The sequence below is a fragment of the Piliocolobus tephrosceles genome, chromosome 9, assembly GCF_002776525.5.
Source record: "Piliocolobus tephrosceles isolate RC106 chromosome 9, ASM277652v3, whole genome shotgun sequence".
Taxonomy (NCBI): domain Eukaryota; kingdom Metazoa; phylum Chordata; class Mammalia; order Primates; family Cercopithecidae; genus Piliocolobus; species Piliocolobus tephrosceles.
This window is the reverse complement of record NC_045442.1, coordinates 84,742,445-84,766,668: the sequence shown is the minus strand read 5'-3', so window position 1 is coordinate 84,766,668 and position 24,224 is coordinate 84,742,445. Positions and strand designations below refer to the sequence as shown.

General features: G+C 40.1%; 2 protein-coding genes across 19 annotated transcripts in view; one reads left to right on the top strand and one right to left on the bottom strand.

Moving 5' to 3' along the window:
• ARHGAP22 (Rho GTPase activating protein 22) overlaps positions 1-1,298 on the top strand; it is a 210,581-nt gene extending 209,283 nt beyond the window's left edge. For all 4 annotated transcript variants that reach the window (XR_002735272.2, XM_023230184.2, XM_023230185.2 and 1 more), the window contains one exon: positions 712-1,298. Coding sequence is in view for 3 of the 4 variants with exons in the window: in XM_023230184.2 (XP_023085952.2) it covers positions 712-940 (229 nt within the window). In the remaining variant the exon portion in view is untranslated. The remainder of the gene's footprint in view (positions 1-711) is intronic.
• A 6,623-nt stretch (positions 1,299-7,921) lies between these two features.
• Positions 7,922-24,224, bottom strand: part of MAPK8 (mitogen-activated protein kinase 8) — a 135,283-nt gene continuing 118,980 nt past the window's right edge. For 4 of the 15 annotated variants that reach the window (XM_023230147.2, XM_023230149.3, XM_023230148.3 and 1 more), the window contains 6 exons: positions 22,765-22,836; positions 20,855-21,037; positions 20,427-20,551; positions 19,783-19,846; positions 16,007-16,084; positions 7,922-12,420 (listed from right to left, as the gene is read on the bottom strand). In XM_023230147.2, the coding sequence (XP_023085915.1) occupies positions 12,404-12,420; positions 16,007-16,084; positions 19,783-19,846; positions 20,427-20,551; positions 20,855-21,037; positions 22,765-22,836 (539 nt within the window). In that variant the 3' untranslated portion in view covers positions 7,922-12,403. Of the gene's footprint in view, positions 12,421-16,006; positions 16,085-19,782; positions 19,847-20,426; positions 20,552-20,854; positions 21,038-22,341; positions 22,414-22,764; positions 22,837-24,224 lie in introns of all 15 variants that reach the window. The other 11 variants (XM_023230140.2, XM_023230142.3, XM_023230141.3 and 8 more) reach the window with 3 other exon arrangements.

The following is a 24,224-nucleotide window of genomic DNA, read 5'->3' as shown; positions in this document are numbered from 1 at the left end:
TGGCCTTAAAATCCAGCATGTGTTCCCAGGGGCTGGGCTCAGGTGTGTCCCTTCGAACAGACAGAAGCTGGTCGTCTGGTCAAAAAGACGGCCGTGCCAACCTTGGCACACTGCGGCATGAACCTGCACGGAAGCATGTGGTATAGGCTCTGATGGCGCAGAGAAGCACCATTGGGACCTGCTGGGGAGGATCACAGGAAGCAGCATCATGTTGGGGGCGCTTGAGCTGAACATGACAGGCAAGCAGGAATGGAAGTGACCACCCCACGGGATCTTCTGTGGGTCGCCACGTGTGGCTGGATCGTGGGGACGGTGTGGGGAGCTGTGGGAGGGGAGGCCACAGCACAGGAGCAAAGGCCAGGGGACAGTCCAAGTCCCAACCCTCCCTATGGAGGGGCCTGTGCTGTTCCTGCCAGCTGGCAGGAATCCCATACTGCACTGGAGGGGCAAATGCAGACCCAGGGAGGCACCGAAGGCATGGATCCTTGTGTTGACATTTCAGGATCGCACGCTGAGGGGAGCTATGGCAGGGGACAGTTTGCTCACGGGTGAAGTACTGGGGATCTTGTGAGGAGCAGATGAGCCGGGGTGTCCTCCTGCTGCCATGGCCTGGCCTGACCCTTCAACCCACAGTGAGCGCAAGCAGGGTACACCTATGGGACAGTGAACCTGCCCGCGGAGTCTCCAACAGCATCTCTCCTTGACTTTCAGAATCGAAGAAGGGAGTGCTGACCTGAGAAAACGAATGTCTCGGTTAGAAGAAGAACTGGACCAGGAAAAGAAAAAATACGTCATGCTGGAAATAAAGCTGCGGAACTCTGAGCGGGCACGGGAGGACGCGGAGAGGAGGAACCAGCTGTTGCAGAGGGAAATGGAAGAGTTTTTTTCGACCCTAGGAAGCTTGACTGCTGGGGCAAAAGGTGCCAGGGCCCCAAAGTAAAAGGAATGGCAGAGCTTACTTCTGTGCTACGTCTGCTGGTCTCCAGCCATGCACAGAGTCAGAAGCCTCTGTATCTCTGGAGCAGCCAGGCGCTCTGGAACCAGCTGGAGGGAGAGATCCTGATACCTCTGTGGGGACTGTTGCGACCCCACACATTCCAGGTGGGATCAGATGCTGCTCCAACCATGCAGCTCGTGGTGAGGGTCAGAAGGGGACAGTACCAAGAGTAGCGCTTAGCCCTTACCCAGGAAATGTCCTTCATGGCCACAGAAATGGAGGGCACCCATCATTTCTGCCACAGGATCCAGGCAGCCGCTGGGAGCAGTTAGCTTTCTTCATTAAATGTGCTCACAAAGCATAGTGCCTTGTTACCTGGCTCATTTTTCATGCCGCGCGATACAGGGCTTCTTAGGTGACCACTCCTGTTTCTCCAAGGGCTAGGAGCGCCCTGAGGTATGCCCCTGGGTGGAATAGCACAGGCATTGTGAGGTGGGATGTGAAGCCCCCCGAGGGACAGCAGCCTTGTGCTTTCAGCTCTCTTGTGTGTGTGCTCCAGGTGGGAGGCCTTTCTTTACTCCCCGCCCCCTAGCCATCTGGACGTCTGCAGCTGGCTTCTGTCTTGGGAGGTGCCCTGGGCCTTCCACCATGGCCCCAGCTCTGCTCCAGGGCCAGAGCCTGAGTGCGCACCCAGCGCAGGTGCTGTGCTTGGGCGAGGTGTGGGCAAGTGTGGCCGCTCTACAGGAGGGCTGAGCCAAGGCCATGGGAAGCATCTGTTCACCATATTTCAGGTGCCCATGCCTCACCCTGGGCCCTTGCCCAGCACCCTTCCAGTCCCTCCTTCCCTGCTGTTCACCCCCCTCCTCTGGCTCATCCACAGACCTGAAGGCTCCTTTAGGGCAAATCCCTCCAGAAAGCCTTTCCCAACCACAGGGCACCCAGGCCAGGCCCGGCTGGAGCTCCTGGGCTGTGTGCTTCAGGAGGCAGCAACGCAGTGCCTCTGGGCCCAGCAGTGTCACACTGCTGTCTTCACCTGTTCCCCTCACGGCGTCCTGATGTGTGGCTGGCCCCTCGCTGCCCCTGAGCAGTAACCCGCAGGGGTTTGTTCAGGGAGCAGTGGCCACCAGAGCGTCCAGTTTCTGACCACAGCCACTAGAAACGTCACTCAGGCCCAACCAGCTCCACCTAAAGTCAGGTATAAACATTGCCCACATCTGATGCTTTAAATGCTGGGGGCTCAGTCCTCCCAGGAAATGCCGGCTTCCTACCAGGAAGGCAGGCCCGCAGGGTGAGGCAGGCAGGGCGGCTCCCACACTGTGGCCAGCTACCCATTGTCTCCAGGCAGCTACCAGGGGCTCATCCACCAGGAGGCAGGCACCTGCTCAGGGCCCTCAGCAGCATCAAGGTCTGGATGCTGGAGCTCAGGAGGGTCTGGGGAGAGTGGCGTCTGTCCTTGCTCAGCCACTGACACGGCGAGCCAGCTGTCTGGGTGATGGGATTTTTCCCTGGGGTTGAGATGCTGCCCTCCCCTCTATTCAAGGAGAGAGAAGAGAATACGAGGTGACTTTGAGTCCTCACAGCAACCCAGTGAAGTAGAAAATTGGCCCTATTCTCCATATTCAGAGGAGAAACTGAGGCTTGGAGAAATTGGGTGGGAACAGCAGTACGTTCTGATGACCCTGTTGGGTTCTCTCACCACAGCCATGGAATTCTGCTGATTTTGACCTGGAGAGAAAATGCCACCAGGCTATCGAAGGAGCAGAGGAGACTGAAATGGGTTTCCCATGATGAAAGGAAGCTTGTCTGTCTGTCTCAACCACTAATCCTGGCAAAGGCTTAGGCTCCTGCCGAGTCCCCAGTAGCGACAGGAGCTCATGAATGCCTGAGCCACATCTGCCACCTGTTGGCCAAGTAGGATCTGCAAATGCCATTCTTATCTCGAAATGAATTGGCGTGATTATTCAGTTCTGTTCTCCAATCTCTATGTAACCAGCACTGGGCATCTCATCTGTAAAACACCTGACTTAACTGTCAGGCACACTGAGTGAATGAGGCTGACCTGTCAGGGGGTCTCTAGTATCCCCACCACTACCCACTTCTCTCAATTGAGTTACATTTGCTGAACCTGGTCCCAAACTGACAGATTCCCATTGTACTTGTTACTGTAATTACATCATTTAATATGAAGTAGACTCATGAATTACATGAATTATGAACATGAAAAGGTAGGGAATTGATTCATCGAAACCCTGGAATGCTTTAGACAGACTCAGTAGAGGCACATTGCTAAAAAATATTGTCAAATTAAGTATGGTTGGATGAAACATGCAATAGCGAGAAATGGGAAGAATCTGGGGTTCTGCTCTCAGAATACTTCAACAGTGTCGTAAAACTTGTGTTTGACTTTAAAGAAATACTGGAAATTGTGAATGTCTCATACCAAAAAAAAAAAAAAAAAAACCAAAGAGTTGGCTTATGTTAAAAGAATAACAAATGAATGTACATGTTCTCTGAAGTTAAAGTACAATTTTAAGGGTATGTGTGTGTGAGAAACAGGAATAGAAAAGGAAGATTCCTTGTCAACTGGCTTTTGAGTGATGGACCAGGAATGAATCTTATTCCTGAAGGAATTTCGGAATGGAACCCATATATCCATGTTTCCCTGGTCTGTGGGTAAAAATGGAGTCAGTAACAACGTTTCACAGACTCTCTCCCTCTCCTTTGGATGCAGAACCCCAAGCCCCTGCACAGCCCTCCCAGTATCCTAAGTAATTATCTCACAAGTGTCTTGAGTTCCCAGCTAAGCAGCCGTGACATTGCCACACACTGCCGCTGCCTCTCTTTACTCCTGCCTCCACCAAGAACCCCGACCTGTGCCAGGATAGCTGTCCTTTTCTACCAGCCACATTGCTACTACTTCTGTCTCCCAAAGCAAGCCCTGCAACACTTGAGCACAGGGGTCTCACAACGTGTTGCAGTCTGTGAAGAAGTGGGGTAGGGTAGGACAGGGTCATGAAAAGCCCAGCAGGGACCAGATACTCTGAGGGCCTATTGCCCATGGTGAGAGGTTTTTATTCTAAGGGAGATAGGGAAGGATTTGAGAGCTTTACATTAACTCACGTGAATTGACTTCCATTTTGATAGTGGAAGGGGAAAGAGCTTTTGAAAGATGGGAACTCCTGAGCATGTCTGTACACTGCTGAGCATGACCCAAACGACAGGGAGAGAGTCGCAGGCAGGTTCATAGGAATGCAAAGCGGTCTTTGAGAAGTCTTGAAAAATGCCAAACATGCTTACCTTACATAGCATGCCCCAGAAGCTTTTGTGCAGGGGACGTTTTTATTCCCATAAAGCTGCTCAAGCAGAACACAGCAGTTTCCAAGCGAAGGCTCCGGAGCCCGCCTGCCCAGATGCAGATCCTGCCCCTGCCACGTGTGACAAGCTGGCTTGATGACCCCACTCCAAGACAGCTAAATCTCTATGCTATCTGGGCATTGGGTATTAACCTGATGGTTTCATAAATCTCAAGCCCCTGCACTCACCCCACAGCTGGTTAAAAAGTTCACCAGGTTAGGAAACCAGCAGCAGCTGACCCAAAATTCCTGGTAGAGAATTCCTGTTTTTCTATGATTATTTCCTCTTTCCCTTCTTTCAGTGAGCTTTTGATAAATGTCTGTCCACTGTGGTAAAAGGAGGCAAGGGGTAGGGTCTGGGCCCAGTTCACAGGGGACTGAGGAGTAGTCTGGGCCCACTTCTCTAGGCCCAGGTCTAGTGGTGGCCATGGCCATGGGGATGGGGAGCCTCGGGGTCAGCACGTGGGTTCATTGGTTCAGCTGCACACTGGAGGCGGGTGGGGTGGGCTTCAGGTTCTAGAACATCTCTTCCTTGTGACACATCAAATCGAGGGAAACACAGCATTTAGTTCACATCAAACTCTTCTGGGTACGTTTGCCTAGAGACACATTCAGACAGGAGGGACAGATGTTTGACTTGACGAACCTGGACGCCAGGGTGCTGAGCTGACCCTGATGCCAGGCAGGATCACCCACCGAGCGCTGGCCAGTCCCTGCCCTGCATGCACACGCCAAATCCTCCCAGCAACACTGCCAGGTGACATTAGGCTTCCCACAGGACAGATGACAGAGCACAGCCCGAGTTGAGGCACTTGCAGGAAGTGAGGCAGCCAGTGAGGTCAGGATGCTATGTGGGTATCTGGCACCAGAGCCCATGCTCACATCACTATAATATCGCAGCGCTGCATGCAGTGTCCTTATGTCACACTTTGAGGGCCATGAATGTAGCATTTTCAGAGGACAGAAATGGTGTAAAGGATAGGTTCTAGTCATTAGCTTACCCAGCCCACCATTTATGGAACACCTACTTGCCAGGCATTATCTCCAGTAGGACAGGCTCTTCCATCCAGGGGATCCCAGCGTGAGGCATCAAGAGAAGATGAGAACACAGGATGCTGTCAAGTAACAGTAAGAGGCATGGCTCAGCCAGATTGACACTTGTCTACGGTGATCCAAATTCTCCATCTTGACTAAGCTCACCTGGACCCGCAGGACCCAGTAGACCCCAACCTTTCCAGGACCTTGTCTCATAAAAACACATGTGCCTGGCCGGGCATGGTGGCTCACTCCTGTAATCCCAGCACTTTGGGAGGCCGAGGTGGACAGATCATGAGGTCAGGAGATCGAGACCAGCCTGACTAATACAGTGAAACCCCGTCTCTACTAAAAATACAAAAAAATTAGCCAGGTGTGGTGGCGGGCACCTGTAGTCCCAGCTACTCGGGAGGCTGAGGCAGGAGAATGGTGTGAACCTTGGAGGTGGAGGTTGCAGTGAGCAGAGATTGTGCCACTGTACTCCAGCCTGGGCAACAGAGCAAGACTCCTTTTGAACTCTTTTCTCCCTTTGAACTCTTCTGATCCCTCAGTCTACCCCTCACTTCTCTCAAGACACTGTCATGATTTCTTTACATTTCCAGCCAAGTTTTCAAGTCCCTTTCACTACCTGCTTCTCCACTCACTCGAACTAGGCCCCACTTGCACTTCTCTAGGTAACTCTAAAGTTTTACATATGGGATATCCAACAGGAATCTTTCCGCTATCTTCCTCTGTCCACAAAATGATACTAACAAAAACAGTGCAAGGGCCATATGAGCAAATGACACAGATCTCACAAGAAACGAAACTACGATAGCAGCGGTCTACAGGCAGGTGAGGGAGCAAACCAATCGTTCCCTTCCTCCCACTCCTGGAGCGGTAAGTTGGAGTTGATGCCATACCTGACATGCATTCTGTCATGGATACTTCAAACTGAGATGTACAAATTGCAAAACACACTGCATGTATTTTCCTTGCACCATCTCGTGTGCCACCCAATCACTGGGCTCACAGTCTTCCCCCAGCTTCAAACGCTAAGCTTGGCGACTTCACCTATGCCATGGCAATACATCTAAATGAGTCCCTTTCTTCCCTTCTCTCAACTAGGTATCTTCAGCTGATCAGTCACCAATCTCCACATCTTCAGCCTAACTGCACTTGGTTCTCTTGGCAGTGACCATCCTAAAACAAGGGTTGGGTCATAATACTGCTTTTCCTCCTCACAAACTACCATGGGCTCCTATCACCTACAAAATAACGGCAATTCCTGATATTTTCAGGTCCGATCCTCAGCTTGTTTCAATTCCAAACTCCAACGTGTCAGTCTTCTCTCCCATTTCTCCCTGTACCCGCACCCATGCCAGGCCGTTCCTCAGTGCTTGCCCGTGCACTCACTTAAATCTGCTTGCCTTTCCTTCAGCCTGGAATACTCTTCTCCAAACCTTCTTTATGCCAAGGCTCAAAACACAGTTTCTTTGGGAAACTCCTCATTTCCTCTCATCAATCCCTGTAGCCAGGTCCTTGGTCTTCCATATACACCATTTCAAGACTCTGTCATCCATTTTCTATTTCCTACTCCCAGCTTCCGGCACACATCTATATCACCTATATGCTTCCATTAATAGATGAAATTAAGTAAAGTACATGTTAGAAACCTAAAATTTACACTGCATATTTGAAGTATCTTTCGGTTTCAAATGAAGTCCAAAGAAATACTGGTATACAACCTGTAACAGCTAAAAAAAATTTTCTTAAACCACAAAATCACCACAAATCAATCTTCACTTAGATCAATAGACCTTTTTAGGAACAATAATAAAAAAGAAAAAAGAAAGTACCTAAATTAACAAGGATGAATTATTCCACTTTACAACTGGTAAAAATGAAAAAAAGTAAAAAGTTTATTCTCAACATTCTGACACTTGCTTCTGCTACCCAGTTTCTCCTGGGAGGCCTATGATGGTGATGAAACAGCTCAGCAGCCACGCAGCTGATTCAGCAGCAGCGGGCAGCTAGAAGACCAGCCCCTTCCTCTCCGCTCCTCAGAGAAGGGCAGTGTGAGATCGGGTGAGGGCAGAGACGGCACGGTACAAGGGTCATTTGGAGCAGGGAACTGTGCAAGATGGAGTGGCGTCATCACAGCGGCTGGGAAGGTATGCAGCAGGGACCCTGTATTCCCACACAGCAGCACACCCAATGTACATGGCAAAGAGCAAATAAGCATGGCAAAAGTTGGAAACATTCAAAGCTAAAATCTGTTTTGAAACAGACCCCAATTTTAAGTACTTATTTTTGCCAAGTGGTCATGATGGCTATTCTCTCATATGTCTACCAAGAACTAGGTTAAGGGCATTGAAGCAAAGTTCCTTTGTTAGATAAAGTTTATCCAGCAATTTCAAACACAAGAAATCCAAGACCAGATCAACCAGATAATCAGGGTTAAAGTTTAGGCTCTTCACAATCTGTATAAAATCCAAATCTAAGAAACCAGTCCTAGAAAGACCCCATTTATCTCAATCCACAGGCAATCCTAAAATTGCCAAGAAAAACTTTACCACAGATTTTGTTTTCAATGAAAAAACTCTTAATTTCATAATTTTCATACCACTTTTTTTTTTATTTAAAATATTATAACCAATTGACATACTAGATAACGTTGTTTACATTCCAGTGGTGCATGTTTAATGACTAGGGCATGAATGATGAAAAATCACAATAATGATCTCAGCATTCCCTAAAAAGTGCCCCATTTTGTTTTGTCTAGAGGAAAGGAGAGGGAACGGAACACAGGGAAGGAGAGGAATGGAGGAGGAATGACATCGCAGAGGAAGAAAAGCAAATGTCAGTTATCATACTCAGGTTTCCAGGTGTGACACCCTGCTGGCCAGGATAAACTGTAATGAGAAAGTAGATGCCACAGTCCAGGGAGACACATAATTCAGTCTAACTTCATTATTCAGCTAAAAGATTAACAGCTTCTCAAAAATATACCAAATATTGGGCCTACAAAAGTAATTTATTTCTTCGTAAAATTTTACTAAGATTTACTCCTTTTGTAAAATGTAAAGAATGGACTGATATCACGAGCAGGTTTCTACTTACAAAACAGTAATAATGTCAACGAGCACATCTAACACAATTTTCCAAGATATACAGTGAAAGATTTTACATGTGTCTCTTACTGATATAAGGTATATACTTTACATACTTACTGGTATTGTTTCAACATTGGCTAAAAAGTATTTAACACACATTTATAATTCACTCAGCAAAGATCTAACAGGGCAACAGCTTACTTGGGAAAGCATAGAAAATTAGTGTGAGGTAGTTCAATAAAAGCCTAGTTTAATTTGTAAGTCATTATGAGAATAGGACATTGTGCAAAATTAATCCACAGGTAATATTTCTCAAAAGTTTCAGTAACGAAAAGAATCTAAACTAGAAATGGCCAGAAAGTATTACTCTTACTAGACTCTCCTTAAGAGCACTTAACGAAGAGCAGTCAGTTTGAAATTAATTAGGACTTCTGTTTTCCTTATGAGTTTTCTAATTGTACCCCAAACTATACATTTCTGCTTCAATGCCCTTTACCTCTTCATCTTTCTTGCTATTAAGGAAAAATTAGTTTCCTTTGATTCCGGAAAAACCTAAGAGAGATCAGTAGAAACACAATGCACACAAAAAAATGCAACAGGATATGGAGAGGCAACATTTAAGATGGCTGCTAATGACAGAATGGTGGTGTTTGGTTTACCTACTGGTAAGAAGAGTTTACTGGTGTCTTGGGGCTTCATGCATCCACTCTATAGCTAATGTGTAACTAATGAACAACACTCACAAACTACAATAATATTTTTGAAAATATACTATGTTTTAACCTCAAAATGTTGTGCAGGCTAGTGCCTAGGAAAACGCTGAATAGTTAAGTCTTCATATGTGTAGCAGATACTGGCCAATAGTGTAAACCATCTTATCTGTAACCAAGGAAAGAGCTTCACTTTCCTGCTGCTGATTTCACTATCAGACACTGATGTCCTCTTCCCTCCATCTTTCAGACAACACAGCAGGATTAGCATAGAACAGAACAATGACAAGGCTGGCAGGAAAGAGTGCTTCTTTGCACACTGTCAAGCTTCTCTGGATTGTTAAGGGGGTTGTGTGTAGGCTTCTCATTTAACAGGCTGGTGTTTCTCTTAGGAACACCTGGTATGAACACACTGTGCCTTTACCAACTTGCAAGAGTGCACGTCAGGAACAACCAGCAGCCAAAGGTGCAGGACACACTGAAAACTGTTCAGCAAGCAGTATGACAGAGCTGAGATGCTCTATTTGCGTACAGTATAACTAAGTGATCCCAACAATACAATGGTTTTACAAATGGCCAGTATATATTAGAGGGAAGAGAATAGTAACCAGGAAGACACAGGTAAAGAATTAGCATCTCTTTCTTAATCTATGAAGATAATAAAAATCTTGGTCAAAATAACTTTCTGATAGTAAGACAGTGAGTATATTAAGTATATAGAATTGAAAAATCAAAATTACAGAAGAAAGGTGGTTTCACACAAGTACTACCTGACAGAAATGTTATTTGTAACTTCTCTTGGGAAAAAAAAGTTTAAGATGCTTAAAGGATTCCAAAATAAAAAGAACCAATACCTATTTAGCTTAACAAATTTAAGAGCAAAATTGTATTTAGATGTAGTAATTTAAAACCTAGGGCACACAACATTTAACAAAGAGATCTTGTTTTTAGGATATAATTTGTTAAATATTTTAGTTTACACTAAGTAATACGAGTTTGTTTTCTTTGAATTGAACTGAACATGATGGTTGGCAAGTGGCAGCTGGCGTTTACAACAAATGATACAGTCAGACACCTGGTTTTCCTTACTTAACCAAAATCTGTATCAATAGAGATGGCTTATCAGCAATCAAGCATAAAATATGAGAACCTTCTGAAAGCATGTCTGCTGTGAAAGTGCAACAGTGACATAATCTACGTTACAGAAAATACAGCTAATTGTCAAATTAATATAAACACACTCATTCTCAAATTTCTGCTAAAATTGTGAATCCAATATTTCCTGTCTACAATTCAAGAGGTGTTATAGTCTTAAAACTCTAATTTGTCTAATCAAATTAATGCACCTTGTTGTATTAGAAAAGGGACTGATAAAAAGGCTGGGAAGCTGGAAATCATGACTCTAAGCCATCAAAAACAAACCTGCTATTTCAAAGTATATAAAAAGGCTAATGTATTTTAATCTTAAATATTGCACATTAACAATGATGTAAAATATCTCATTCAAAAGGAATTTTGCACTAAATATATGAATAAAATGCCAAGCAAATTTTCGGACACTGCGTGTTAAGCCACACCTGTTCTTCCCGTTGGTCACGAATTCCAGGGGGCTTTCTGCCTAGAACCTTGCTGCTTATGTGAGTATGCATTTCCTAGTTCAACATGAAATCCCTCTTGTTCCAGAGATCATTTAAAAGGTGCCTGGGTCTATTACAGACAACGTATTTCAGAAATAAAGAGACTTCAAAGACATTTTACTTGGGAAAAGTTCAGTTATAGAGAAATAATTCTGCAGATAGAAAATGTAAACAGTTAACATACACTTGTCAGGAGCAGCACCATTCTTACACTACTCGACATCCACATTGCATGTTATGTTGAAAATCAGGTATAAAAAAATAAAAGACTCAGACTAAATAACCACCATTTATGCCTGCTCTGCTCAATGTGAAGAAACAGTCCTTAGAAAATGACATCCTATATATGGCTGTGTGCTACTATTTTCAGATGAACGGTATATTGCTCATTTGATACATCACCTGCACAAATCTAGGTAGGCTTTGGAACCTCCCAATAGCTAGTATAAATATGATTATGCTACAAGTAGAATCAAATGGCCAGAAACACCAGAACAACTGGTGTTCAACTGACAGACACTCCAAGTAATAGGAAACCGGAAAGGTCCAAGGGCCCGAAGCTGCAGGAGAGGGAAAGACTAGACTCTAGAACATTGCTGAGACCTACAGCCTGAGTAGATTAACTCAGTGTATACAAAAACAGGCTCATAGCTAGTAGAAGTGAACCATCTGTTTATTTGCATTGAAATGTGTTATTCATGAAGTATCCTCTTGACTTTATGTGATCATAAACTGAGCATGCCACAAATTTGCAGAATACACCATGTTCTTTTTACTTATTTCTGTTGGGTAGGGTGGGGGACATAAGGTGGTGGTAGACGCCCAGCATCTTCAAAGACATGCTCTGAGTTGTTCTGCCACTTAGATGACGGGGCTTTTGCCAAAATTGAGTAGGATTGCCTACCAATTCTTGTAACTAAATTAGGATTGGCAAGTAGCAAATATTGGAGGTCTCCTAACACGTTCATCATTTACAGTAGTTATTCCTGAATATACCTGGCTACAAGTTATTTTCCCTCACTCCTCTGGGGTTATTTCATTGATAAGCACATAACCCTGAAGGATAGTATCATGAACAAAACATCTGAAATAAATTCTAATAAAAAAAAACCTATAAAAATCTTAAATAATTCATGATATAGGCAAGTCACCACATAATAGTTGCTTTGATAAACAAAATCTTACAAATTCAGTTAAAAAAATCAGCAGCATAAGATAAAGCAAATATGCAAAAAATTTAAAACATGATAAAATAATTAGGTTTACATTATACAGTTAATTACAGCAAAAAATACAATACAGTTTTGTTGCTGTTTTGAAACACAACTTAGGTTTTAAATTACATCACTTGAAATTAAAAAAAATAAACTACTTTACTACAAAATGAATTCTATATTTTTTGAAAAATCACTCAAAAATAAGACCACTGAATTGTTTTCAAAGTAGTTCTATCAATGACTAACCGACTCCCCGTCCCTCCCACCCCCCCACGGCCCAAGTAGTCATCTACAGCAGCCCAGAGGCCCAGCTGATGCTTCTAGACTGCTGTCTGTATCCGAGGCCAAAGTCGGATCTGTTGACATTGAAGACACATCATTGACAGACGACGATGACGATGGATGCTGAGAGCCATTGATCACTGCTGCACCTGTGCTATGAGAAACAAAACAGCAAATCAGTTGCAGACAGCTGCAGATCGAGCTACTTGCACTGCACTGCCTGCCTCTAGTGGTAATTTTTTCTCTTGGGTCTAGAAGGCTCACTAAAAATAATCGCAAATGATATCCAACACACTAAAAAACACTCTTCACTGACAGCTATGAGGTGAGAATTCTGAAAATGTCTAGAATCGTGGAGTCCTATCCTTTCAATGAATGTATTTTTCAGTTTAAGACAAGAATTTACATCGGAGCTACATTTAGAAATGGTCCTGCAGCAAGATCCACAAATGGGCTTCAGGGTATGTGTGAATACTGCTGATAATACATGCAAAACTGTCTGTAATGCCTTTTTTTGGATAGAAGATCTTAAAGGACTGTATAACTACAAAAGTTAAAAGCTACTTCCCTACAAAAACGTCTTTATAGCTTCGCACTAAAAAGGAAAAATTCAAATGATTCAAATTTGAGACAAGATGTACTTCTGGCGCATCTTGTTTTAAAGCAAGCGCCAAGACAAGGAATAAAATAATTTTAACAGGAAGAAACCTTAATTCAACTGCCCCAGTTTATACGAGGTTATGGGACATGCCAGTGTCACTCAAACGGCCTAGTTAAGTAAACTTGGGTCTTCTTATTTCTACTCTAATACTTGATAAGTAGAAATATGGATTTATTAAATAGATAAAGTAGGAGCAAACAGTTTCTTTTGCCGAAAGTATTACCTAACAAGGACTTCCTGAATTTTGAAAAGTAACATGAATACCTGAGCTTGAGACAGAAATCCTCTCAAGGAGATTGGTTTAGGAAGGGGACAGGAATGACTTACGCTGGGGGATAGAGAAAAAAGGTAACTCATGCACTAGGTTAAGTACTTTTAAACCACATGAACACTAAATAAAGGTCATTCCAAATTTGAATAATGCAAGTTACTTAAAAGTTCTCAAGAATACATTTATGAAATAAAATCAATGGTCTTCAAACGGAACACTAAGCAGAATTTCTGAGGGTGAGGTTCAGGCACCCAAAGATGCTGAAACCAAATGGGCTGAAAACCACTGCTCCTGAATCCAGCATCTGTATTTGAGATCATCCCTCCATTCTGTCCAGATAAGCAATAAAACACTTCAACATGAAAGGTCCTCTGCGAGCTTTTCTTCAAATGCAAAAAGAAAACAGGCAGTGTAGTGGGAAGAGGAAAATCTTTAGGGGGGGTACTGGGAGACAGAAAGGAATGGAACCACAAGAGACAAAGCAGGTGATGGGAGTTGAAACGGAACAGAAAAGCAGGATGAGTATTTCAGGCCTGAGAGATGAGAGGTAAAATAGGTGATAATCTCCTAGACCCAAGAAAGGTCCATTAGCTTCCCAGTGAGAGTGAAACTGAGATAGTATATTCTGTTTAGTTCAGTCAATACTTGGAATGAGCCTTTTCTGACTGAACAGTATAATGCATCTGTGTAACATACATAGTACACAATGGCTAGTTTCTAAGACTTGTACTGAAACATTCAAACCATAAAAGGGCTCCAACATATACAATTTTTATATATGCCTCTAGTTCAGGGTCTATTATTTTATCCAAATGTTTTAATCTGATAAAAATTAAATTTTAAATGCATTAACTTTTTAATCTAAAAATCAAGTACCTAAGGAAAAAAAAACACACTTGTTTTCTCTTTAAAGCAATACAGTAAATTCTCAAATATCTGAATGGTAATAATATGGAAAATCGTTAGTCTCAGGTGGGTCATTCCTCTCTCAAGTGAGTCTCTACACACTCAAGGCAGGCAAACTTACTTTACTATTAGCCAAACCAAAATAAAGATAGGAAGGCACTCAAAGGGGAAAAAGAATAAAATTCATTTTAAAAATCAAGTGGAAATGGTACTATGGTTATCTGATATTTTGATTTACCAAGCACTACTCCTTTTGTTTTAGTACATAATCAAGAGCGGAATATTCTCATAACAGCTTAATTTGCTAATACTCGTCTTTGCAAGCTATAACTGAGGATCCAGAAAATGTCTAGAAACCTCAATTTCTTTTCCACTGACTTATTTTGTGATCATAAGCAAGTGCTGGACTAAGATTCAAATTATTCACTTATAAATTAAGAACAAATACAACTGCTCTAACTCATGAGATTACATTTACTCAAACATCTGGCACTCCAGCTGTGCCAAAACTGGCCCACATAATGAACTTTCCAAATCCCACCTGAGCCTCCATCATGAACAATTCAGTTATACTACTACTATGTAGAATACAAAGCTAATTAATTACACGAAGCATTTATAATAGAGCTTTAAATTTGTTAGAAGTAAACTGTAGAGAAAAGTCCATTTCCAAAATAGGTAAAAGCTGTCAAAACCCATTTATATTTTCAACAGGATCTACACTATAATCTGGAAGACTGCATTCTTGATCAAAGATTTAAAATATACAACTCTAAAATATATAACCAAAAATGTCAAAGCAATCCAAAAAAATGGCTTAAACAATTATGTTTATAGTAGACAATGTCACCATAGTTTTACAAAACCTTACCCATATACAACATGCTAGATACATCTATGTTTTTCCTCAAAAGTAGAAGTTTCTGAGGAATTAAAATGGCATAGTTTTACTTCAAAATCAAGACCTATCTTTTCAAATACTACTCACTCTTCAAGGCTCAGCTCAATTTCACCTCCTTCATACAACTGTCCTAACCTCTGTAGCCAGAGAAGTCTCTGTTGCCAGCGAGAAACAAAATGGGAGGCTGAAAAAACCACACACTCTGAAGTTATTATATTAGTTCATCTACATAATAGATTTGGAATCTTACGTTATTTCAAATTTCTGAACTTCAGTTTCCTCAGCCATAACGTGTGCAATAATCCTATACCTTAGGGTCTTAGGGGCTGAATGAAATAAAGTATATAAACCACCAGTGTCTGTCACGTGGTATGTACTTAATGTACATGTTACCTGCCATTTAACTTTTCCCCTCTATTCTTTATACTTTTACTTGTACTAACATTAAATATAAGATCAGCTTATGATAAAAAAAAAGTTTTAACTCCTACAAACCCAGTTCTCTTCTTAGAGAAAGAATACCTTCTAGTGATGGTTTTAATGTTATTGTCTTCGTTCAATAAATCAATAATATCATTTTGAAAGACAGCAACTTGGTACTACATGTACTAAATTTTGCAATGAAGCTTTTATTTATCCAAAGTAAAGACTGTCAACATCACAGAAAGGTTATGTATATTGAATTTTGAGAAGTTTCTTCTTTAAAGACCCAGCAACAATGCCAACAAAGTTTTTTAATTTCTGTTCTTCAACAGAATGTCAATATCATAGAAAAAGATGTGCATCTTATAAACAGTTACCGATATATTAGTATAATGTATTAATAGAAAAGTGTGTCAGTGCTTTCAAATTTCACCAAACAAACCGTATTTCCTTATACTTATTAAGCCTGCAATAATGATGATTTTGTAAGTATGGGAAGAACTGCAGGTTTCAGGCCACTGAAGATTACAACACAAGAAGTAAACTGTAATCTTAACCAAGCTTATATTGTAACCAACCTAAAGGAGAGGGCTGCCCCCGTATAACTCCATTCTTGGTTCTCTCCTCCAAGTCCATAACTTCCTTATATATCAATTCTGTAAAAGAAGTAAACAAAAATGAACTTTTCAAAGTCTAAGAACCAATCTCACAACGCATGTATGGTTTAAGTGGAAATTTTTATACATGTGAAGTACTTCAAACAGTGTCCTTACAATGACAGTCAGTTAAGTGTCAGCCTAAGATTCAAGGATGTTAATAACAATTCCTTGACACTCAACAATGGACCATATCGAAAGGAAGTACTAATCTTTCCTGTAACCACTGTTTCTCAGGTTGGTTTGATGGTGCTGGGGTAGAAGCTTTCTTTTTCACTCTACCAGCAACTTGTACTACAGCATATCATACCACATATCATTCTGTACTACCATCTGTCTCAGGGAGGGCTTGAACCATGTGTCTTACTGACTTCCATTTCCTGAGCCCTGGAATAGAGCCTGGCGCACTGTGGGTACTCAACTAGATAAATGCTACCAAGATTTAAATCAGAGTATGCAAAAGCTTCATTAATCAGAATGAAAGATAAACACATTTTTATTGGAGGAAAAGAAACAGGTAAGCTACATTTCAACTCCTTATGAGTAAGCATGGTTATCACTTCCAATAACATTTCTCCATGGGAATCTATCTTTTTCTCTTATCAGGCTTCTGGACAGTAAGCAGACCACTGCGACAACTGTTGCAACTGAAGAGAGACACTGGGAGCTGCTCTGCGGGTATCAATATATGCGCCTCCTGTCTTACATTCTTCACTGATATTATCATCAGAAGTGATTCTGATGTTAACTGTGATGTGCCTTGTGAGTCTGAATGTCTACTTAAGAACCTTCGGCCAGGAGTGGTGGTTCATGCCTGTAATCCCAGCACTTTGGGAGGCCGAGGCGGGTGGATCACCTGAAGTTAGGAGTTTGAGACAAGCCTGACCAACAAGGTGGAACCCCATCTCTACTAAAAATACAAAAATTAGCCGGGCGTGGGGGCAGACGCCTGTAGTCCCAGCTACTCAGGAGGCTGAGACAGGAGAATTGCTTGAATCTGGGAGGCAGAGGCTGCAATGAGCTGAGATTGCGCCACTGCACTCCAGCCTGGGCAGTGGAGTGAGGCTCCATCTCAACAACAACAAAAAAGCAAAAACAAACAAACAAAAAACCTTCTTAAGGTTCCTAATGTCTACTTAAGGTTCTTAAGTAGACATTTAGACTCACAAGGCACACCACACGTTAACCTTAATGGTGGATGCCACATCATCACCACTATTTATCATCTTCTTTGGGTCATGGAATCTTCTGAGAATTGTAAAACCCTCTTCTGAGAAAAACGTACAAACAAAAAACATTGCATTGAATTTCAAGGAGTCTGTGTTAATTCCTGAAGAAGAAAATTCTGACAAAGAATCCCTGATTACAGAGTATGACATTTATATTGGTTAATAAGGTAAAACAAGAGAATATGTTGGAATGAACAACAACTGGACATAAGTTTGTTTGCTACAGTAACTTAAGGCTTGGAAGGAGAAAAATAGAAAGCACTGATAAAGGAGAGAATAAGAGATGGTTTTCTTCAAAGAAACAAAAAGGAATGATAAACATTTGCAATAGGATTTTTTGAGAGAGAAAATAGCACTCCTCTGGGAAAAAGCACAAAGAGGTTAAGGCAGAAGAACTGAAACTAATTAGGAGTACTAACTAGGCAAAGCCATCTGTAATTAATGGCTTTGGCAATTAATTTTTCTTTCTGCTCTTAAGTAGATCTTGAAAAAGGTAGTCTGTGGGTAATTACTGACATGCACCTGGGGCTAGGAGTAAGAGATACAGAATTAAGGTAAATGTTTTTAAAGCAATCAAAATCCCCAAATATATTCTTATACAAATGAAAACACTGTATCTCAGATTTTAAGATGTACTTTTTTTCAGTTTAAACTCTGAAACGGACTACATCTTACAATCAACGGTGCTGGACAACTGACAGTGTTTTTTTTTTTTTCTTTGTGGCACATAATGGTGTGCCTTACAACTGCTGGCCTATTTAGAGTCTATGACCAACCTGGACAACAGAGTGAAACCCCATCTCTACAAAAATTAAAAAAAAAAATTAGGCTAGGTGCAGTGGCTTAAGACTTATAATCCCAGCCCTTTGGGAGGCCGAGGCAGGAGAATCACTTAAGCCCAGGAGTTTGAGACCAGCCTGGGCAACATAGTGAGACCCTGTCCCCAAAAAAAAAAAAATTAGCCAAGTGTGGTGGGTCACACCTGTGATCCCAGCTACTGGGGAGGCTGAGGCAGCAGGATCACTTGAGCTCAAGAGTTTTGATGCTGCAGTGAGCCATGATCACACCACTGCACTCTAGCCTGGGTGACACAGTGAGACCTTGTCTCAAAACAAAACAAAACAAAACAAAAAAGCAAGATTCTATAAAATACTTCATGGTCTATTGTAAATTAGTAGGATGTAAAAATATCAGGTTAATGCTTTCATACATAGTACAGAGCTATATCTGTATACATATTCAAACGCATATTACATATTCAAATACAGCAGACTCTATCCAATTTTATTGTCATTTTTTTAACTTTATCATGGGCTCTGCTAACCATGGGTTTCCCAAAGTTCACAGAAAATCAATCTCTAAATCTCTTCAATTTCTAAGAAGAATCAAATTCATCCTTAGCAAAATGGGTTACTTATTCATGTTTATACCTCCCCAGTCCACTTTGGCTTCCCAGGATTTAAAGACAACTCTTAATAACAGGTCTTCTGCCTCTATTTTAAGATGAGGTAAAATGCAGGGGGCGGTGTAGGAGGGCGGGATAAAGGGGGAGTGATTTACTCAAAGTCACACAGTTACAAAAGTGGTCAAAACACTGAAGGACAACAACACAAATGGAAGTAAATGGGACCTAAACATTACCTGGCCCACATGTCCCAGGGGACCTTTCGAAGAAATATTTGAACACTTCCATGACTATCAAAGCATGATTAATTTCAGCCACATTCATAAAATAGAATAAAACTACTATATCAGATTTACAAATATTAAAAATTAACTCATTCTGTTGGCAAGGGTGAGGGTAAAGAGAGACTCCTATATAATATGGATGGAAGTGTACACTACTACAATTTCTTTGGAGAGTAATTTGGAAATAACTGAAAAATATCCTTTGGCTCAGCACATCTCCTTCTAGGATTTTTCTTCCAGGTATGTTCTCATATGTGAACATGAATACTGCAGAGTTGTTTCTAACAGGAACAGACTGGACACAATTTAAATGGTCATCAAGAGGGAGATGGAGATACAGTGTGACACATTCACACAGCAGAACACTAATCAGTTATTAAAGCAAGAGAGGCATATACGTGAACCAAAAGAGAATAACCTTCCAGATATCTGATTATATCAACAAAGCAAGTACATATAGCATACACCGTACACAACCATACGTGATTGTAAAAGGGTGGAAGAAGAGAGGTGGGAGACACTAAACACATTTGTACGTTCATACACCATAGAAAAACATGAGAGAGAGCACTAATGTGTCTGTGTCTGGGGTGGGAAACTTGGGAACTTAAGATTAAGTTAAGGAAGGAAGCAGACTTACTGTCCACTTATGTAAAAATATTAACAAATTTCAGTTATGCACAGAAAATGTCATAAAATTTATCTAACATGACAATAAATCACCATATAAAAACCAGAAGCTCCTTCGCAGTTTTCCCTATAAGAATCTGATGAATGTACCTTTCCACTCTTCTATTGTGTGTTCCCTTTCATCTAACTGCTTGTCAGGGATCTTTGGTGGTGGCTGAAAAACACAAGGCAATAATAATCGAGTCAGTATGCTGGGAGTATTTTAACTCTTTGTAGTTATTTGAAATATTAGCCAGACAGATGACTTATAAAAATGTATCATTAGATCAAGACTGATCAATCATCAACTTTCTTATATAGACAGAATAGTTTAGGAAGACTCCTTCATTGCAGGAAAAAAAATGTTTAACTGTCTTTTTCTTTTCTTCCAGCTCTTGAAATTGCCACATTTTATTTATATCATAGATCATAGAATTCCGTTTTCCCTTGGATATAGTAATTTCTTTTATAATTGAGTTAGGATGTTCCCTCAGAGCATTCAACATCCTAGTTCTCTGGTTAGGGTATCCAGACAAGATTGCAAAAAACAGTGGGAGGTGACTTTATTTTGTGTAGGAGGGGCTCAAATATGCTCATTAGTTTATTATTTGACGTAGTTTTCATGAAGAAACAGAAAAACATCATCATCATGTATCTACATTTTTATTTAAAATTAAAAGGTTTCCTCCAAACCTAACTGTAATTCTAACTCTAAGAATGCAGTATGTTCTGTAAACATTAAGAAAATAACTTACAGCTTCTGCTTCAGAAGGATCATACCAGACATTGATGTACGGGTGTTGGAGAGCTTCATCTACAGAGATCCTTTTAGATGCATCTATTACCAGCATTTTGGATAACAAATCCCTTGCCTGACTGGCTGCAAACATAATGATGTTAATGTACATATATTTGTAAAGGTTCTCAAATGATTAATAACTTTCAGCAATTTGAGATTATTTTTTATTTTAAAAGCATATGTTTTAAAAATATTACTGTAAAATTATTTTATACATCTGACTAAAATATATAAAATTAAAGGAAAAAAAAAACCTCATTTTTTTTCCCACCATCCAGAGAAAACCTTGGGTTATGTCCCATAAGAATATGAATACATATAAACACACAAACACATACACACACACCCCAAATGGGATTAAATTTATATATTTGTAAAAAGTACCTTTAAGTTTGTTGTGTTCCGAGTCAGCTGGGAAAAGTACATCAGGGAAGAGTTTTTCGAAGCTATATCCAGCATATTTAGGTCTGTTTTCAACATAAGTCCTTACTGTTGGTTGCAGTTTCTTCATGAATTCAGGACATGGTGTTCCAAGCTGTTCAATAACTTTATTCCACTGATCAATATCTAATATCAAGTAGCTAAGAAAAATACTCCATAACTAATGTTCAACACATTAGTCATATTCATATTATAAGAAAACAGAAATTTAAAAAATCCTAAGAAAGGATGTGGCAGTTACAAATTTTATATGTCACAGGCACCTTGCAAAAGGCAATGATTGTAGATGGACAGAAATGATCAATAAATAAGCTTGGTTAATCTTATTTATTGTGTGTGTTCATACTAACTGATTTTACCTTAAAATGGAAGCTTAAACTCACAAATTCTAAATAAAATTATAAGTAACTAAGAATAATGACAATTACTATCCACAGTGGCTCTAACTGCAAGCTGCACACAATGCTATAATAATACACAAAATGTTTCCTTTTCTGTCAGTTTATCAGAAAACATGATTGTATCTCCTAGACAATATTTCTAGAACACATCCTGTTTTACTGAGTTTTCTAGACTAACAGAAAATAACCAGTTGCAATAAAAATAAAGGCTTCTATAAAAGCGGCATTATCTTTTGCCATTCTTTGTTCAGTTTATGTTTAAAAAATTTTTCTAAAGCTCTGATGCTTATAAAAAAGATTCAGTTTTTTGGTAAGTTGTAAGGCTGGGATTTCTTGGTCTCCTTTCCTCTAGTCTTTACACTCCAGGAACCTGAAGGCCAAGGCCTAAAACTCACTTATCGTAATCTTGTGAATATGGCTTTTTCCATTCTTCCTCCTGAAACAATTCTAAGTGTTACTAGCTGATAAACACATAACAAATCACGGTTAATATAAATATTAAAAGTAGTGGGATGAACAAAAAGCATGAATCCAAAGCTATCGTCACCATATAAAATTACTACTGCTGAAATTCTCAGATGAAAGGGTATGTTATGTAAGTAATGAGACAACAATCAAAAGACATAAACCACATAGAACATTAACAAAAAGGAGGTGGGGGACAAAACAAAAGGATGGCCAGAAGCAACAGACAGCTCCAAAATTCATATTAAGTTGTACGTATTTCTAGACTTAAGTGTATAATTATTAGAAATTTTTAATGCAAGCCATGACTTTTGATTTAGGTTAAATAAACCAACTCAAAGCCACCCAGTAATTGTGCATAATTACAATTGAGCAGGGTTCTGAACTAACATATGAAACAACAAATGAGGGAAAGAAAAGTCTATGTCAAATAGTAGGTGGTATTTTAAGAGTAATTTAACAATATATTAGGGAGAGACAAAATACATCACACCTGACCAAACTGAAATGCTATCATACATTTTGACCTTTAGAAACTACATTTTAGGCCAAAGATAAGGATACGATCTGTACCTGGGAACAAAACACCACCTTTGATCATTTCTCCCATGATGCACCCAACTGACCAAATGTCAACTGAAAACAAAATGCAATGACATTAACATAAAGATTCTGGTTAAAATAAAAAAAAAAAATAAAGAAAATCACACACACCATGTATACTTTAAAATTATAAAAAGCAGTATAAAATAAAAATGAGTGACAGTGAATGTGCTCTGACTACCAGCAGAGACTGTATGTCCTACTGCCAGATGCAGCCTACAAATATTTCAGCTTCTTATCTCAACAATTTTTGAACTCTAATAGCCACAAACTTTATGCCTGTTTAAAATCCCATCTGTATAAATGTAGCATATTCATTTTCATTAGAGAACATAAAGAAGTTCATCGCCTAACTAATTAACTGCTGCAGCAGCACAAGGATACAGTCCCTTCCTGGAAAGAGGATTTTGTGGCAAACCATTTCTCCCATAATGCACCCCACAGACCATAAATCCACTATATGTTTGCAGCACAAAAGAAGGAAAAGCAAAGCAAAAGGTCATTAAAATCAAAGAAGCATAATATGACTGCATTATATAAAAACTGCAAAACATCACAAAAAGAAAAAAGTGATCGTAACTTTAGCTCATGGAATAATTTAAAACACAAATTATTTTTTGAAAGTCTTTGGTTCACAAAAGAAAATGTAAAGTGTGGCATTTTAATTACATATCTAATTTCAAAGTGAGAGCTACGCATAGAAATTGCATAAATAGAAAAACCCTGCATGTTTTGTCCCTGAGAACTTGTTTATAAAATATGAAACAGAACCAAACACAAACTTTGTAAATAAAAATGTACATGAGGTAGTAAAATTATAAAAATAAAATCTTTATACTATACTATTTAGAAGTTCAACTGTGCATTATACTAAGTTAAATAAAAGAAAAAAGCATGAGAAAATAATTCAGCATATTCAAATATTTAACAGAAATAATCTCTATGAATAATTACAATAAAAAAGTTAATCTAAAGCTCTTTAGAATTTTTAAACTGGATTTCCCAAATATATTTAATTGAGAAGTGCTATGCTTATTCTGAATTAAAAGTCCATTTGCTTTCTTGGCAACATCATGCTACATTTACCCTACTATCCCAAAAGGAACAAGTGCACAGAGAATTAACAACTAATCAAGGAAAACTGTAAGAGAAATGTATTTCATGTTTCCTACCTGAAGTTTTTTAAACCCATAAAACCAAACTGCTTTTGATTTAAGAAGTTAGTTTTGGCTAGACACAGTATGACAGTTTCCACAAACTGACTATCTAGAGTCTCCTGGAACACTTACTGATGACCCTTGCCAACTGTAAATGGGAATCCCAATCAATGTTGACAAGAATCTGCTAGACACTGAAACAGACAATTGGGAATCTCCACCTACTTAGGGAAACTGACAGTACACAGTGGCATTTTATGACTTTGGGTTTGACTATCACACAAAAAGGAGAGAGTAAGTGCTTGTAGTTTAATAGGAAAAGAGGGAAGAATGAGCAATTTAGAAGGAAAAGCCTTAGAAACTCGCATTTGGTTGTGACATCTGAAGGTCCAAATTCTTTAAAATGACAAGACGAACACAGCACAAATAGATGTCAGAAAGAGACGTGCCCTTTACTCATGTTAAAGGACTTAGAAAATTAAAGCCTGTACTTTCTAATACAGTACATTCTTACTAAAAGGCTGCCAGTTCACTGAAGAATCTTAGGAGCTAAACTGGGAATTACTTTTGGAAATACTGTGGAACTAAAGTTTCCCTAAAATTTCATATTAAAATGAATGAACATTTTTATATTTATGTCATGGTTCAGCTTTCAAGGATAAGATTTTAGAAAAAAAAAGTTAATAT